This window comes from Furipterus horrens, unplaced genomic scaffold (genome assembly GCF_987537825.1).
Source record: "Furipterus horrens unplaced genomic scaffold, mFurHor1.1.pri manual_scaffold_2, whole genome shotgun sequence".
Lineage (NCBI taxonomy): Eukaryota > Metazoa > Chordata > Mammalia > Chiroptera > Furipteridae > Furipterus > Furipterus horrens.
In genome coordinates this window covers 218,073,015-218,086,851 of record NW_028327172.1, presented here as the reverse complement: position 1 = coordinate 218,086,851, position 13,837 = coordinate 218,073,015, and the positions used below count along the sequence as shown (strand labels likewise).

General features: G+C 61.0%; 1 protein-coding gene across 1 annotated transcript in view; it reads right to left on the bottom strand.

Moving 5' to 3' along the window:
* The window catches only part of GAK (cyclin G associated kinase), a 43,740-nt gene that overhangs the window by 17,895 nt on the left and 12,008 nt on the right, over positions 1–13,837 (bottom strand). Inside the window, exons 6-12 of the mRNA XM_090267201.1 lie at positions 13,632–13,757; positions 12,095–12,184; positions 10,778–10,913; positions 10,428–10,540; positions 8,944–9,016; positions 7,232–7,355; positions 496–545 (exon numbers count right to left, since the gene is read on the bottom strand). Of these exons, the coding sequence (XP_090123327.1) occupies positions 496–545; positions 7,232–7,355; positions 8,944–9,016; positions 10,428–10,540; positions 10,778–10,913; positions 12,095–12,184; positions 13,632–13,757 (712 nt within the window). The remainder of the gene's footprint in view (positions 1–495; positions 546–7,231; positions 7,356–8,943; positions 9,017–10,427; positions 10,541–10,777; positions 10,914–12,094; positions 12,185–13,631; positions 13,758–13,837) is intronic.

The following is a 13,837-nucleotide window of genomic DNA, read 5'->3' as shown; positions in this document are numbered from 1 at the left end:
CCCCGCGCCGATGACCATCAGTACAGTGGTGCCAGGAGGGGCGCAGCAGAGGTTCCACTGCGCCCCACTGCCCGCCTGCCCCTCACAGAAGACCCTCGGGGAGCCCCGGGCAGCGTGCTGGGAGGAGCTCTGCAGAGACCCGGCACACAGCAGGGCCTCCAGTACCCGGACCTTGTCTGGTCTTTGCCCGGAGACCCAAGTTTCAGACGTGCGTGGCCTTTCATCACTCCTCCCACGACCACAGGGCCCAGCCCAGGGGAGATGCTGGGTCAACACTGGCAGCGTCCACTGCTGGCCTGGAGGCCCCGGACACGGGGACAGATGGCGCCGCCACATTGTGGCTGGTGGGTGGCCACCCAAGAGGTGCCCTCGCCTGCCCAGCCGCTGCGTCCTGCGCTCCCCTGAATGCAGCGAGGGATGAGCGGAGGCCAGCTCCGGCGCCCCGTCCCCTGACAGCAGGCAGAACACGTCCGGGGTCAACGCGGGCAAACGCACCTGCGATTCGGGACGTGACGTAAGAGATGTCCAGGTCTCCCTTTGCGTAACTGGAATTCAGAAGAGCACGTGGTTATTCTAGGACATTTCTATGACTGAGGCACAAGAGCGATTCTTGGAGAGGTCATGGGGGGAGGGCGTCTGCCACTCGGACTGCAGCTCATGGGGGACCCTACGTGTGCACACATGTGTACGTGTGGGGTGCCCCACGCGTGTGAGTGCGTGTGAAGCTCATGACCACCTGAGAGGTGCAGGAGGAACCCAGCGGGCAGGGGGTGGACAGGCGTGGACCCGGCCCTGGACCTGACCCCGGTCCTGTTCTACGCTGAGCAGGCCTGACAGGGGAGGCCGGTTTTGAAGGGGACAGCAAGAAAAGGGACCCAGGAGCCCTGTGACTCAGTACATCGCCACGTCCGGCGACCAGGGGACAGTGACAAGGGGGACACAGCGTGAAGAGACGGCGTCAGACGTGGCCAACATGACTGGACCGGGAACTCGCAACAACTGCCGTCCGTGAGCTAACAGGGCAAGCTCACGGCCTGTCCGAACAGATGATGTGGGCAGAGCTGGGAACCCTAAGAAAGACCAGAAGAGGAGGCCGGACATGGGCATGCCGCAGCAGAAGCAAACGGCCGAGCACGGCCGGCACCAGCACCTCGGAGCCACGGGACAGACCGTCGGGACCCTCAGACGCTGAAGCGCACGGAGAACAAAGGCCACAAAACCCAGGACAGGACATGCAAGGGCAGTGGGACGGCCCCAGCACACGCGTCATGGGGACACCAGGAGGACAGAGAGAAGGAGCCAGATATGTGAGACAATAATGACTGGGTTTCCCCGAAGTCACGTCAGACACCAGACCACGGACGCAGGCGCGGGGGGCACACTGCGCGGTGGGGGCCGGGAACACACACCTGCAGAAACTCTAAGGCACAGGGAGACCCTGAGGGGAGCAGGGGCGGGGCAGGGTGGCCCAGCGGACCTGAGAGGCAGTAAGACAGATATTACACCCACTCATCAGAAACCACGTGAATAATCTGAAGTGTTAAAAGAATAAAACAACAACCACACGATTCTGTGCCCTGTGACATTATCCCCCAAAAGTGAAAAATAATTAAGATTTTTCTCAAACAAAAACTGAGGGAAATGATGGCCGGTAGTCCTGCTTTGTAAGAAATGTTAGTTTGTTAGAAAATAACAGAGGCCAGGAGCTCAGATCCACAGAAAGGAGAAATAACCTTATTTCCGACATGCTTACTCCTCTAACAGGCACCAGGCTGTTCCCAGTTCTCGTGGTCCCGCGCACCTGTGCGGCGACGGGTGTCAGGATCATGTGGTGGCTGTCACCAAGCCCTCCGACACCTGCAGCTGGTGTGGTGCCACCAGGAGGCCTGGGCTGCCGTCAGGGCACGCTGCAAACCCAGGGTGGCCACCGAGAAGAGGAAACAGAAGGAAAACACGCTAAGCACGCAAAGTGCAGTCAAACAACACACTCAGCTCCAACCACAAAATGCAGGAAAGTGGAGACAGAAAGAGGAACGAAGAACCCGGCTTGAAAGCGGCGCAGACGCGGCAGACGTTCACCCAGCTGCATCGGTCATCACTTTGAACGTCGGCAGCCTACAGGCACAATCAAGACAGACCAGCCCTACGGTGCCTGCTGACCGGGCCTGGTGCCGGCACCTCTCCGTTTGGGCAGCTAGTGCCGCTGGTGGCCTTCTTGCGTTTGCACGGGTCACCATGGATGATGCACACTGACTGGCTGTGAATTCTGTAGCTTGAAGACCTTTACTCCCAATCAGTACTGAGTCTTTTTGCTATTTTAAAGAAACAATGTTTTTTTTTGAGGAACAGAGACTTGCTTTAAGTTACAGACACTCGTGGTCTGCATGTGTCATTCATAGGCCACGGGTTTCTTCCGGACCCACAGGGTCCCCCCTGCCCCCATCTCCACCAGGCCCGGGAGTGTGGGCCATTCTGGGGTCTGACCACTCGTGAGCACGCAAGACCAACATTTGAAAAAACAGACATGTGCATGATAGGGTTCATCCCCTCTTACTATTTTTTAAAGTACTGCTGCTATTTTAGGTAATATGAATTTTAAGGTTAAAATCTATGAAGACAACGTTAGGATTTTTATCTGTACGGCAATAAATTCACAGATCCATTGAAGACTGTTCTCCCAAACAAACATTAATTCTCCCAAATATAAATTTCTCCACTTACTGAGGTCTACCTGCTTGGTTCTCATCCGAGCCAGCCAGGCATGGCAGCCTGAGCTGGGGCGGCCTGCGGGCTCCTCCCACCCCACTGCCCCGCTCCGAGGGCGGCCAGCAGGCACGCAGAGGGGCAGGAAAGGAGCCCACAGGCCTGGTAATGCTTCCCTGCTGGGGCCCTGAGTCAGCACCAGAGACCGACTGTCCCTGATCTGGTCACAACATGAGTAAGACGGACCGCCCCAAGCGAGTGCGCAGGCAACCTGACAAGTTTATTCTAGGACTCGTCCAGGGAAACAGCTGAGCCAGACCTGCCCTCATTCTTGGGGAGGAAGGAGGAGGAGGAAGGCCCGCGCCCCAGACAGCAGCGTGCCGAGGGCTGCGTGGCTAGGAGAGGAGCTGCGGTGGGAGCCAGGGGGTTACCAGCACAGGGGCCACTCTTACTGGGCAGAGCAGATGGGAACCAATGAAAACCCCCTATGCGCCCTGCATGGTGTGGCTCCAAGGACTGAGCGCTGGCTTGTGAACCAAAGGGTCGTCAGTTCAATTCCTGGTCAGGGCCCCCAGTTGGGGGCATGTGAGAGGCAACCAACTGATGTTTCTCTCCTTCTCTTTCTCCCTCCCTTCCTCTCTCTCTAAACATAAATAAAACCTTTTTAAAAAAAAACCTCAAGTAAGGTCGACGTGGATTAAAGAACTGAATGTACAAGAGAACCATTAAAAATATGTTTGAACATTCTGAAACACACATTATAAACCCTGTGTAACCTGACTCGAGGAGGGTGTGCAGGGCCTTCCTACACATGAGAGCGAAGCCGTGAGGACGTGGGGGTGGGTTTGTGCTTTAATCAGACCAAAACGCGAACAGACGAGTCACAGACCAGGAGCAACTGCTGCCAGAGTGAGTCAGTGCGCAGAACACGTGCCACCAAACCCAGCAAGAACAGAAGCCCGGTGTGCAAAGGGCGCAGGCTGCACAGAGATGAGGCCCCAGCGCCCACGTGGGAGGCGCCGCCAAGCACCTGCTGGGGGCGATCGCCCCCGTTCCAACGCTCACAGAGCTGGGGACTTGGGGCCGGGCTGGGAGCCATGGGGTCTGAGGTCTGTACTTCAGATGGACCAGGAATACGGGACCAGACACAGACGCAAGGCCGAGGCGCAGCTTCTGGGACCCGGATCTGTCGTGGGCCACCGCAGGCCACCCAAGGCTACGCCTGCCACACACAGGGCCCTCCTCTGAGGTCCAGCCCCCAGGACAGACTTCTGGGTCCACTCCCACCACGACGAGGCAACGGCAGAGGAGACGACCCAGTGGCCCAGGGAGTCCCCATTAACAGTGACCCCACCCCCCCCAAGGCCTGAACTGGGTCCCCTGTAGCATGCCCAGCCCTGGGGGCCAGAGACCCTCGCTCACCACCGGGCACACCACCTGAGGACTCCGTCGGCTGTGGGGGAGGTGCACCTGCCGTCCACACCACAGCTGCCACGCCCATGGCATCAGATGCGTGAAAGTGGCAGCCGCTGGCCACGCCTGACCCTGCAGGGCCGCTTTCTGGTCAGAACTCCACTTTTGTTCCCTTGTTTGAGAAGCGAAAGACTGGTGCTGGTTTTGGGGAGTTTCCCAGCAAACTCTGGAGTCTGCCAGGACCTGAGTGCCTCCATCCACTCTGGCCAGTGCACTCGTGGGGCTGCAACGGTCTCACTTCACCCATCGGCACCGCAAGTCTGCGGTGGCTGCCCTGCTTTCAGAGAAGTCCAGGGACCCTGCCCACCCCCCTCGACTGCAAATCAAGGACAGAAAGGCTGTGAAAGGCCAGCTGCCGGGCCGCCACCTCTCTGGAGCTTTCTCAGTGGGGACGGCCACAAATGAACAAACTCATGTCGCTGCTTCTAACCTAATGAACACAGAGGCTCTTGGAGCTTCCCTCGTTTTAAGCGTGCGTCCTGGGCGGAAGCCGCCACACACAGGGCTGACCACTCATCCCGAGAGGCCCGCCTGCATGCCAGGCTGGCCCACGCTGGGCATTGGGCGGGGCGAGGGTGTCCCAGGAGAAGGCTCCTGGCTCCTGGAATGGACGGGATGGCCCTGAGCCAGACTGCATGCAGAATAGGGGGTCTCTGCCGAGGCCGGCTCTCCTTGCAGAGCCTGGGGCGTGCCAGGCGGGGTGCTTCTGTGACCTGCCCTCACTCGCAGGGCAGCTTGACCACAGGGAGCGGGGGCCAGAAGCTGCACTTGGCTCCACAGACCAGGCAGCCCAAGGCCCTCCCCGAGCTGATGTGCATCCTTCCTCGGAAGTGACCAGTTGCAAGGGCTCGATGCCAAGTCCCGTGTGTCCTACAGCAAGTCATTGGCCCTGGGGGTCCTGAGGCCCCCAACACATGCCCCTTTCCTCTGAGCCAGAGATCCTCATTGCTGATGCCTTGCCCTGGGGTGCAAGCCCCACACCACCCACGTCACCCTGCGTGACCCTGGCTGGGGTACTGGCCTGTGGCACAGGGCTGGGGTTGCCTCCTTCCTTGCGTTTGTGTTCACCTGCACAGGGGCAGGGAGGAGTGGCCGGCACCTCCACCTGCAGAGGCGACCGCCCCACATGCGCCTGTGCATCGAGGCCGTGCCCCTGGGCTGTGAACAAGGCCAGACCGTCAACCCCCTTCTACCGCAGCTGGCCACGGCCCCCAGCGCTCGCCCCTGCCCCTCCCGTCACTGCCTGAAGCTGATGGCTCAAACACAGGGCACCAGCGGCGTGGCCAGAGGCTGTGGAGCAGGGAAAGGTGTCTCAGCCTTGTCTTGCCCACGTTTCTTTCTGAGAGGGAGATTCAGCTGCTTCTTCCACGTCCAGGAACCACCCATGCTTTGTCGTCAGGGGCTGCAGCACCACAGCCCTCCAGACCTCAGTCCAGCTCTGACCACACGATGTTCCCGCTGGAAGGACAGGCGAGCACTGAGCAGCTCCGGCAGGCCCTGTCTCCTCGCCCAGAACACAAGCCTCAGCTGCCTGGCCTGACTGCTCCTGTCTCTGGGGTCAGGTCTCCAAAGGACAGGCCCTAGGAATGGGCAAACACTCCTGGTCAAGGCGTGGCCTGGCGAGTCGCAGAGGGCCCAGGAGGTGCAAGTGGCTGCCCAGCTCTGCAGGACCCTGACCCTTGGCAGAAGTCAGGTTTCTTCCCATCATGTAAGGTCACCAGAGACCAAGCGCACGAGTGTTCCAGAGCCCCTGGACAGCATGACACACGTGTACACGACACACAATGCAACCCGAATGCACACAATCACTCAAACATAAACACACAAACTCAGCTGCTCACACACGCATGCACATACCTACATGTTCATGCACAAAACCCACTCACACATGCATGCACACGTGTGCACCCCCACATCTGCTCTCATGCATGTGAACACATGCGCACATCGCCTCACACAGGGTATGCCCACACACAAAGCATGTACCTGCTTGCACATATGTGAATGCACATGTACACAACAGCTCACATGTGAATGTCCACACAAATGTAAACACACCCAATCATACATACCGGTGTGTTTACACATGCAAGCCCCACTCATACACATGTACGCCTATACAACATGCGCACATGCAATCCACACAGGCATATTCACAACCCCACTCGTGTACACCAACATACAACACAAGTGTGCTCATGCATGCACTCATGTTCATGCTCAAGCACACGTGCTTTGGCCTATATTGTCAATATAGAGTTCTGGACATAAAGGGACGATCAAGGCACAAAAAAAGAACAAAAAATGAGACCTGAAGGTTTCCACACCAAAAACATGCTGATTGCAACCCAAGGGTCAAAGGTTTCAACCCCCGGACTGCGTCTGTGAAACGTCAGAGGCTACTGTGACTCCGTTCCTGTGACGGGTTTCTGAACTAGGCAGAACACGCAGTGATGGCCCCATGGTGAGGCCACGCTGGGGACTGGAACCAGGCCGCGGAGATCCCTCCCAAGACACAGCAAGTGCAGGCCCCACATTGTGGCCCCGGGGCTGTTGTTGGCACCCAGGGCAGACAGCCTGCACCTGTGAGCAGAGAGGTGCTTCCCCTGGTCAAGCCTCTTGTGGGTGATGTCCTTCACCTACCCACTCAGGTCCACTGGCCTATGCCTGAGTTCACGCTCACATGCAATGAGGTGTCCCTGTGCTCCACTCACTCCACACCACAGGAGGGACATAGCACACATTTGTGAGGGGCACCGTCACAGTGCAGGGCACCATCAGTGAGGGACACCGCGACCGGGCAGAGGGGAGCACCACCCCGTGTGGCCGGCACAGTGATGCCAACCCTTCTGTTTTCCGCCAAGTCCCTTGTGCTGGGGGTGGAGACAGGGCTGTAGGGCCAACCCACCCTGTGGCAGAGCCCACCCCCCGGGTCCGTGGGGCTCGTGGGTCCTGCCAGGACTGGAAGCAGAGAAGCACCCGAAGGTCAGAGAACCTCCGCACTGCAGAGAAACACGCCGTCGCCCAGGCCCTGCACCGCGCACACCCCACTCACTTGGCAACAGACTGGATGACCTTGGAGGAGGTGTCCTTGATGTTCGTGAGCAGGCGCCCCGTGCCCCCCCGCAGGATGTCCAGGAGACCCCCGTACGGCTGGTCGTACTCGGCGACCACCAGGCCTGCAAGCAGAGACAAGCTCAGGTCAGACAGGCTGCAGTCGTGTCCCTGAGATGGGAGCTTCCGGAATCCCCAGACCCTGAGACAAGCTGCACTTCCTGTCCACGTCAACCGCCTGCACCCCACACACAGGCCAGAAAACAAACCAGCGCCTGGCGCCTGAGCCCCGTCCAACGTCCACAAGCGCCCACCCAGCCGCTCTCCCAGGGCCGACCCTGGGCCCAGGTGGCGAGAGACGCCTCTGGGTGCCTGCAGCCCTCCAGTTCCATCTCTGGGATGTCCAACTGCTTCCATTCCAGCATCCTGGAAACCTGGGGACCCTGCTGCCGCACAAATGCAGAGCAAGGGCCCCACAAGGTGAGAGCCTCCATCCCGGAGGCATGAGGAGTCCGGCAGATGTGGGGGTGGGGGTGGGAGTGGGGTTGTGCAGGTGGCCAAGGCCGGGCACAGGAAAGCTGTGTGGCTGGATCCCTGGGGTGTGGTCTGCAAGGCAGATCTGGGGCTGGAACTGGGGTAAAGGAGACCCACACGCTGTGTCTCTGCTTGGGGTCATCTCGGTCTCTGTGCCACCCAGCAGACGGGCCACCAGGTGGCTGTGCTGCAGCTAGGACAAGGGGCTAGCCACTCTTGGGCAGCCACTGGCATGTGGCCAACATGTCTTATGTGTGACATGTATGCTGACCATTTACCAAGGCACGACCACATGCACGCACATGTGTGCCGAGATGTGTGTACACGTGTGGTGTGGTCCTCTCTTGGCACCTTGCGAACCCTCCTGGGCAGTCCAAGTGGCCCCATGTGCTGGGTGTGCAGGACCCACACTGCAAGGGCACGGTGCCCAGGACATGGCGGCTGTGGGCACAGTCCCTCCCTGGGAAACGAAGAGCTCATTCCACACTCCAGACAGCGAGGGGCTCACGGGACAGGGCACGTGGAGAGACGCCCCGCCTGGCAGGGCCTTGTGGAGCCTCTTGGCGGGCTGCTCGGAGCCCAGGCCGAGGACTCCTCAGGGCACACAGTGCCACTGTGTCCTTGGGGCATCCCACAACCACCGATGCACCGGAAGGGGGTGAGGCTCACACCCCCGAGGCGGCCACGTCATGAGGAAAACCCTGACTGCAGCCAGAACCTGCCTGCTGACCCCAGAGGACACTTCCCCAGGGGCAGACTCCCCGTTCCTGTCACTGCTACACCTTCCCCACGCATCCCTTCTCGCACTGGCCATCACGGTCACAGTCTGCAGCCCTGAGAGGTGTCCTCTGGGTCATGGTTGTGCAGTCGTTAAGCCCCAAGGGCTGGAAACAGAGCGAGCCACACGGGAGGGTGGCGGTCCCTGCATGGCCGCCCCAACAGCCCTGCCCACCAGGCACCACGGAGTACCTGCGCTGTCCCAACGGTGCAGGGGAGAGCAGCTTGTGCTCACACCTCTCCTCGGACCCCCCAAGATGTGGCGCCGAGTTCTGGGAACTCCAGCCAACCAGTCCCGAGGATGGCTCTGAGGACCCGAGAGGAGCAGCCTCTCCTGCTTCCAGGCCAAGTGTCCATGGGGGCAGAACCTGGGTGGAGGGTGGGCACAGGGTGGGAACTCACCTCCACTGTGGCTGCTGCCTGCGAGGCCCCCAGGCGGGGAGGCGTGCCCATAGCCTCCGTTCTGCTCCAGAAGCTGTGAGGGGTCAAGAGCAAGGACTCACCTTCTGGGGGTCAGAGTTCATGCGCGCTGCTCTACCCACCCCAGGGAATGACCTTGCAGGGGCCAGCTCACGCAGCTGCGGCTCCAGCCCCAGCCTGACTCCGTGTCAGACCCTTTGACCACCCCTGCACCGGGGGCGCAAGCCGGCTCACGCGGCTCTGCAGGCTGACGCTCAGGGTCTCTCGGCGACCCGGCCCCGCGCCCCAGGAGCTCACACACACCCACGCGCACTAGGCTCTGCCGTCCACGGGGACGGGCCCAGTGGGCTTGTGGCCTCTGCCTGCTGCAGCGGTGAGCACTGGGCTGCGCGGGGAGAGGCCCCGTCTTCCGCAACTGAGCCCAAGGCCAGCGCCGGCCAGAGCCATGATGCCAAAACCTTCCGAGGTGCTTTGAGAGCCTGGCAGCGGGCCAGTTCGGCCCTGTGACATCAGGGCCCAGCTGAGGCGGGGCCTAGCCCCCACCACCCGTTGGGTCTTCCACAGACCGTGCGGACCATTTTCTCACACGCCGCTCAGAGGCGAGCTCTAGTGTCTGGTGGGCTTGCTGACAGTGTTCTTGCCATTAAGCTGAGGTTTCGCCACATTAAGCTCAGGATGCAGGGTGAGCGTGAAGCTTTGTCTCCTCGTGTGACCTGGCATTGGTCAAGGTCATGACATCCACTGTGTCCACTGAGCGTGGCGCAGGCTGTCACATCGACCGGGTCTCCTCTTCACACGCCTTCCACTCTACTGGCTTGTTTGCCAGTTTCTGGCAAGAACAAGATGCCTCTGCCGTGACCACACACGTCAGTGTCACCTGTGGTCTCTGGGCCGGTTGTCACGGACACGCAGACGGCATGGTTCAGCCTCCTGAATGGCATGGCCCAGTCCTCCCTGTGGCTCTGTCCAGGGCTTCATGTTGGACCCCTGCGCTCCCTGCCTGCCCCTCGCGGGGACAGCGGCTTCACTGCCAGGGCAGGAGACCCCTGTGGAGGGGGCTGAACGCTGCATGTGGCCCTGAGTTCTAGAGGCACTGAGGCACGGAGGTGCTCAGGCGCCCACTGACCAGTGACCCGTGTCGCCTGTCGTTATTGTCAGTGCCCCGTGGGGAACCCCTAGCACCACATGCAAGTGGCAGCCCAGAGCCGACGTCTGCCCGCGCGCCCGCACCGCGTCCCGGCCCACGCCCTCCCCGCCCTCCGTTCAGCGCAGGCTGCTGTCAGGTGCATCGGGCCTTTCCCTGCGTCTCCTGCCCCAGACCCCCGGGCCCAAGAAGGGCCACCTGGCTGGTGCTGACGCCTCCTGTCAGGCGACCAGCCTGGGGTGTGGGGGCACCTCCCTGCACAGTGGCCCCTGCAGCAGCTGCTGCGACCCTGCCATTGCGCCCAGCACCAGGAAGGCCCTACCTCGGTGATGGGCGACTTGGGGTTCACGTCCCTGGCCGCTGCGATGTCCTGCAGCTGGTTCACCAGCTCGGTGACGGACAGCCGGTCCTCTGGGTTGACCCTCAGCGTGGCGCCTGTGGGGCAGCACGTGCTCAGGCCCCAGTGTCCCACTGCCCTGCCCTGAGGCCCCTTCTTTACTGACGTTACCGCCTTTCACAGCACGTGAGGCAATGGCGTGAAGAGCACCAACAGATGGAATAAGTTACCAAAACCCACCCCCAGCAGCACTATGACGCACAGAGGCTGACGGGCGGGCGCTCCGTGGACAAGCCTGCAGCAGGGTGGCCGCCCAGGAGTCCCACGGGACTTACGGATGAGGTCGTGGAACACGGAGTACCGGGTGTCGTCCGCAGGGATGGAGTACTTCCCATTCACGATGCGAAGTTTGGCTCCATCTTCAAAAGGGTGCTGCCTGAAGCACAGCAGGTACAAGATGCAGCCCAGCGCCTGGGGGAGGGCGGGGGGGAGGGGCGCCGGTGAGGGACGGAGGGGCGGGGCCAGGACAGACACGTCCTGGGACCCAGATGGGACAATCTAGGCTCAGCCTGGTCCTGCTGACACACCCAGGCGGGGCTGCACTGCACTGCACTGCACTGCCCGCACACACGGCCAGCTCACATTCCCATGTTCCTCAGAGACCAGAGAAGCCAAACTCCAATCTCTCGCTTTCCAGTGAAAACCTTTTCAAAATGAGAAGTGCCTGCATTCAAGCCCTGGGCTCTGCTGGCTGGGGGACAGCTGGGTGACCAACGATGGCAGAAGGTGCCATGCCCACTCAGCACGCGGTGGACGAGCCCTGAGGCAGAGCATGAGGGTCCACAGGGCTAGCCAGGATGCCCACAGCCCAGGCGCGAGGCCCGCGTCGGCATCGTCTTGCTGGGGACGCAACGGCGCACCGGGCCGGTCTCAGCATCCACCCCTCACCCAGCGCGGGACACAGAGCAGACGCTGGAGCCTCAGGCATGCAGTTCCAAGCTCACCCTTTCAGCTCTGCGTGTGTGCATGTGTGAGCATATATATGCGTGTGTGTGCGCGTGAGCACGTGCACAAGCGTGAGCGAGCTTGGGCTGGGATGGCCGAGGGCAGCCGCTGGGGCCCCGAGACTCGGGAGGGGAAGACACACGTGGGCGCAGAGTGCTGCCTGCCACTAAGAACAGCTCCTGCGTGGGCCCCAGCAACTCCCTCACCCCAACTACCGCCCACTCCACCTCCGCCCGGCACCGCCGTCCATGGCGGCCAGCGCCAGGTGTGGGCCCTGCAGGCCGAGGCTGAGCTGCAGGGCGCAGCGGTCAGGGGAGGCCGAGGTGGCACAGGGCCTGCACGCAGGGCCAGGCTGACCCCACGCACTGTGGTGGCCCGCGTGCCTGGCCCCTCTGGGGGGTTCCGGCCAACGGGCCAGCATCCCCGTGTCGAGGAGCACAGGCCAAGCGTGCAGGCGGCCAGCCACGGACACCACCCACACGGACCTGACCCCACCCGCCTTCTCCTCAGCCGGTCTCCACTAACAGCAGTGAACAGCAAAGGAAAAAGAAAGGAGCCCGAACAAAGGACTGTGGCCCCGGAGCCATGGGCAGGCCAGGGTCCGGCGCCTCTCGCCCACGTTGGGGCCCCAGGCACTGCGGCCTCACCCAGATGTCCTGCTTCTCGCCGATCGGGAAGTTTGAGTACAGGTCCACGATTTCCGGCGTCCTGTACATGGGCGTTGTGTTCCGGGTGATCTGAGGGGAAGACAAGCCTGTCAAAGGGAAGCGCCACAGTGACGGCGCATCCGCACCCACAGCCCGCTGCAGGCACGCATGCGCGTCCTGCCACCCTCCCGCTACCCCCGTGGCCGCCTGTCCTCGGAGTGGCCTCTGTGCTTTCCAAAGTGGCCGCGCTGAAGCGTACAGTGCGGGACAGCAGCTGTGTGACCAGGAGCCAGACGGCCAAGCTGACGGGCAATCCCTTCCAGAGCAGCCCAGAGCCAGGTCCCCTGCGTGCGTGAAAGGAAGTGCTGGTCTCAAGAGCAGCTTCCTGATGCCGACTTGTGGACCAAGGGCCTTTGTGACAGGAGAGGACTGAACCAAATTTACAGTCGAGTCCGGTTTTTATGAAAAGCCCGAGACCCAGGTACACAGGGCAGGACCTGTGACAGGATGGGCCGCAGCCTAGGGAGGGGACAGCTCACCCCCACACCTGCACACACACACACTCCAGCCTGGGGCCCAGGCGCCGTGGGAAGAGTGCGTGATCTTGGCAAGCCCTGCAGAGGGTGACCGCGGCTCCCCACAGGAAGATGCGCATTAGGGAAAGGGGGGCACGGGCTGGGCAAGTGGATTAAAGAATGCTTATTATGCTTTAGAACTTGCTCTGCTTTCTTTATCTTTAATGTAACATAAACAATCTCTAGCAAAGAATGTATGAAATCTTGCACCTAATGCCAGTGTGGCGTCAAGATGTTTGATAGACCCTGACACAGACTGGTCACTGTGCCCCCTGTTCATGTAATCTGTTACTGTCAGCTGTAATCCAAAGGCCTAAAAGCTATTGATGATTCATGAATCTTGACCTTGTATCTCCCATGTGTATCCTCAATAAAAGCCATGAGGGACAGAGGTTTGATTGCTGTTCTCCCCTAGAGAGAGCAGCCACCTTCCTTCCCCCAGAGATAATGAAATGTCCTGGGTAAAAGTTATTTCATCGGACATAATAAAATGTCCTGGGTAAGGGTTTGTTCCTCCATGGTCACGAAGCCTCTGCTGGACAGAGCAACTTCCAACCGAGCCCAGGGTGTGTGCGGCACGTCCACCTCATTTGGACCCCAGATCCAACACAAAGCCACGCCCAGATGCAAACCTGACGCCTGGGCCTTGACTGGGCGCTTCACAGGACCGCAGGGCCACAGGGCTGCAGGACTGCCCTGCAAGATGCCCTGAGGCAGACTGGCTCGGACACTGGGAGGGAGGGAGGCGGGCGGGTGGCCAGGATGTGGCTGAGGGGTGCCCGCCAAGAAGGCATCACACCACAGGCTCGTGGTCCCCAGTGTGCACATGCGACTCCCTGCGCTGAGCTGGCACATCAGGCAGTCGGCATGTGGCCCTCACCCGCAGCCCCGTGGGCCGCCCCTCCCACAGCAGCAGGAGGCACGCAGGCCACTGCACTGTGCTGTGGGCGCTCCCGGCTCACCTCCTCCTCCACCAGGGCCCGCCGCTGGGCGCTCCAGCTGTAGTCAGGGGCGTGCGAGACGGTCGTGGCGCTGCCGAAGTCACACAGCTTAATGGTCCCCTGGCTACTCAGCAACAAGTTTTCAACCTGAAACATGCCAGAAGACGGTCCTTAAGAACCTGGGAAGCAGACAGTCAGCTGGCCCCAAGGGAAAACGCAGCACCTGA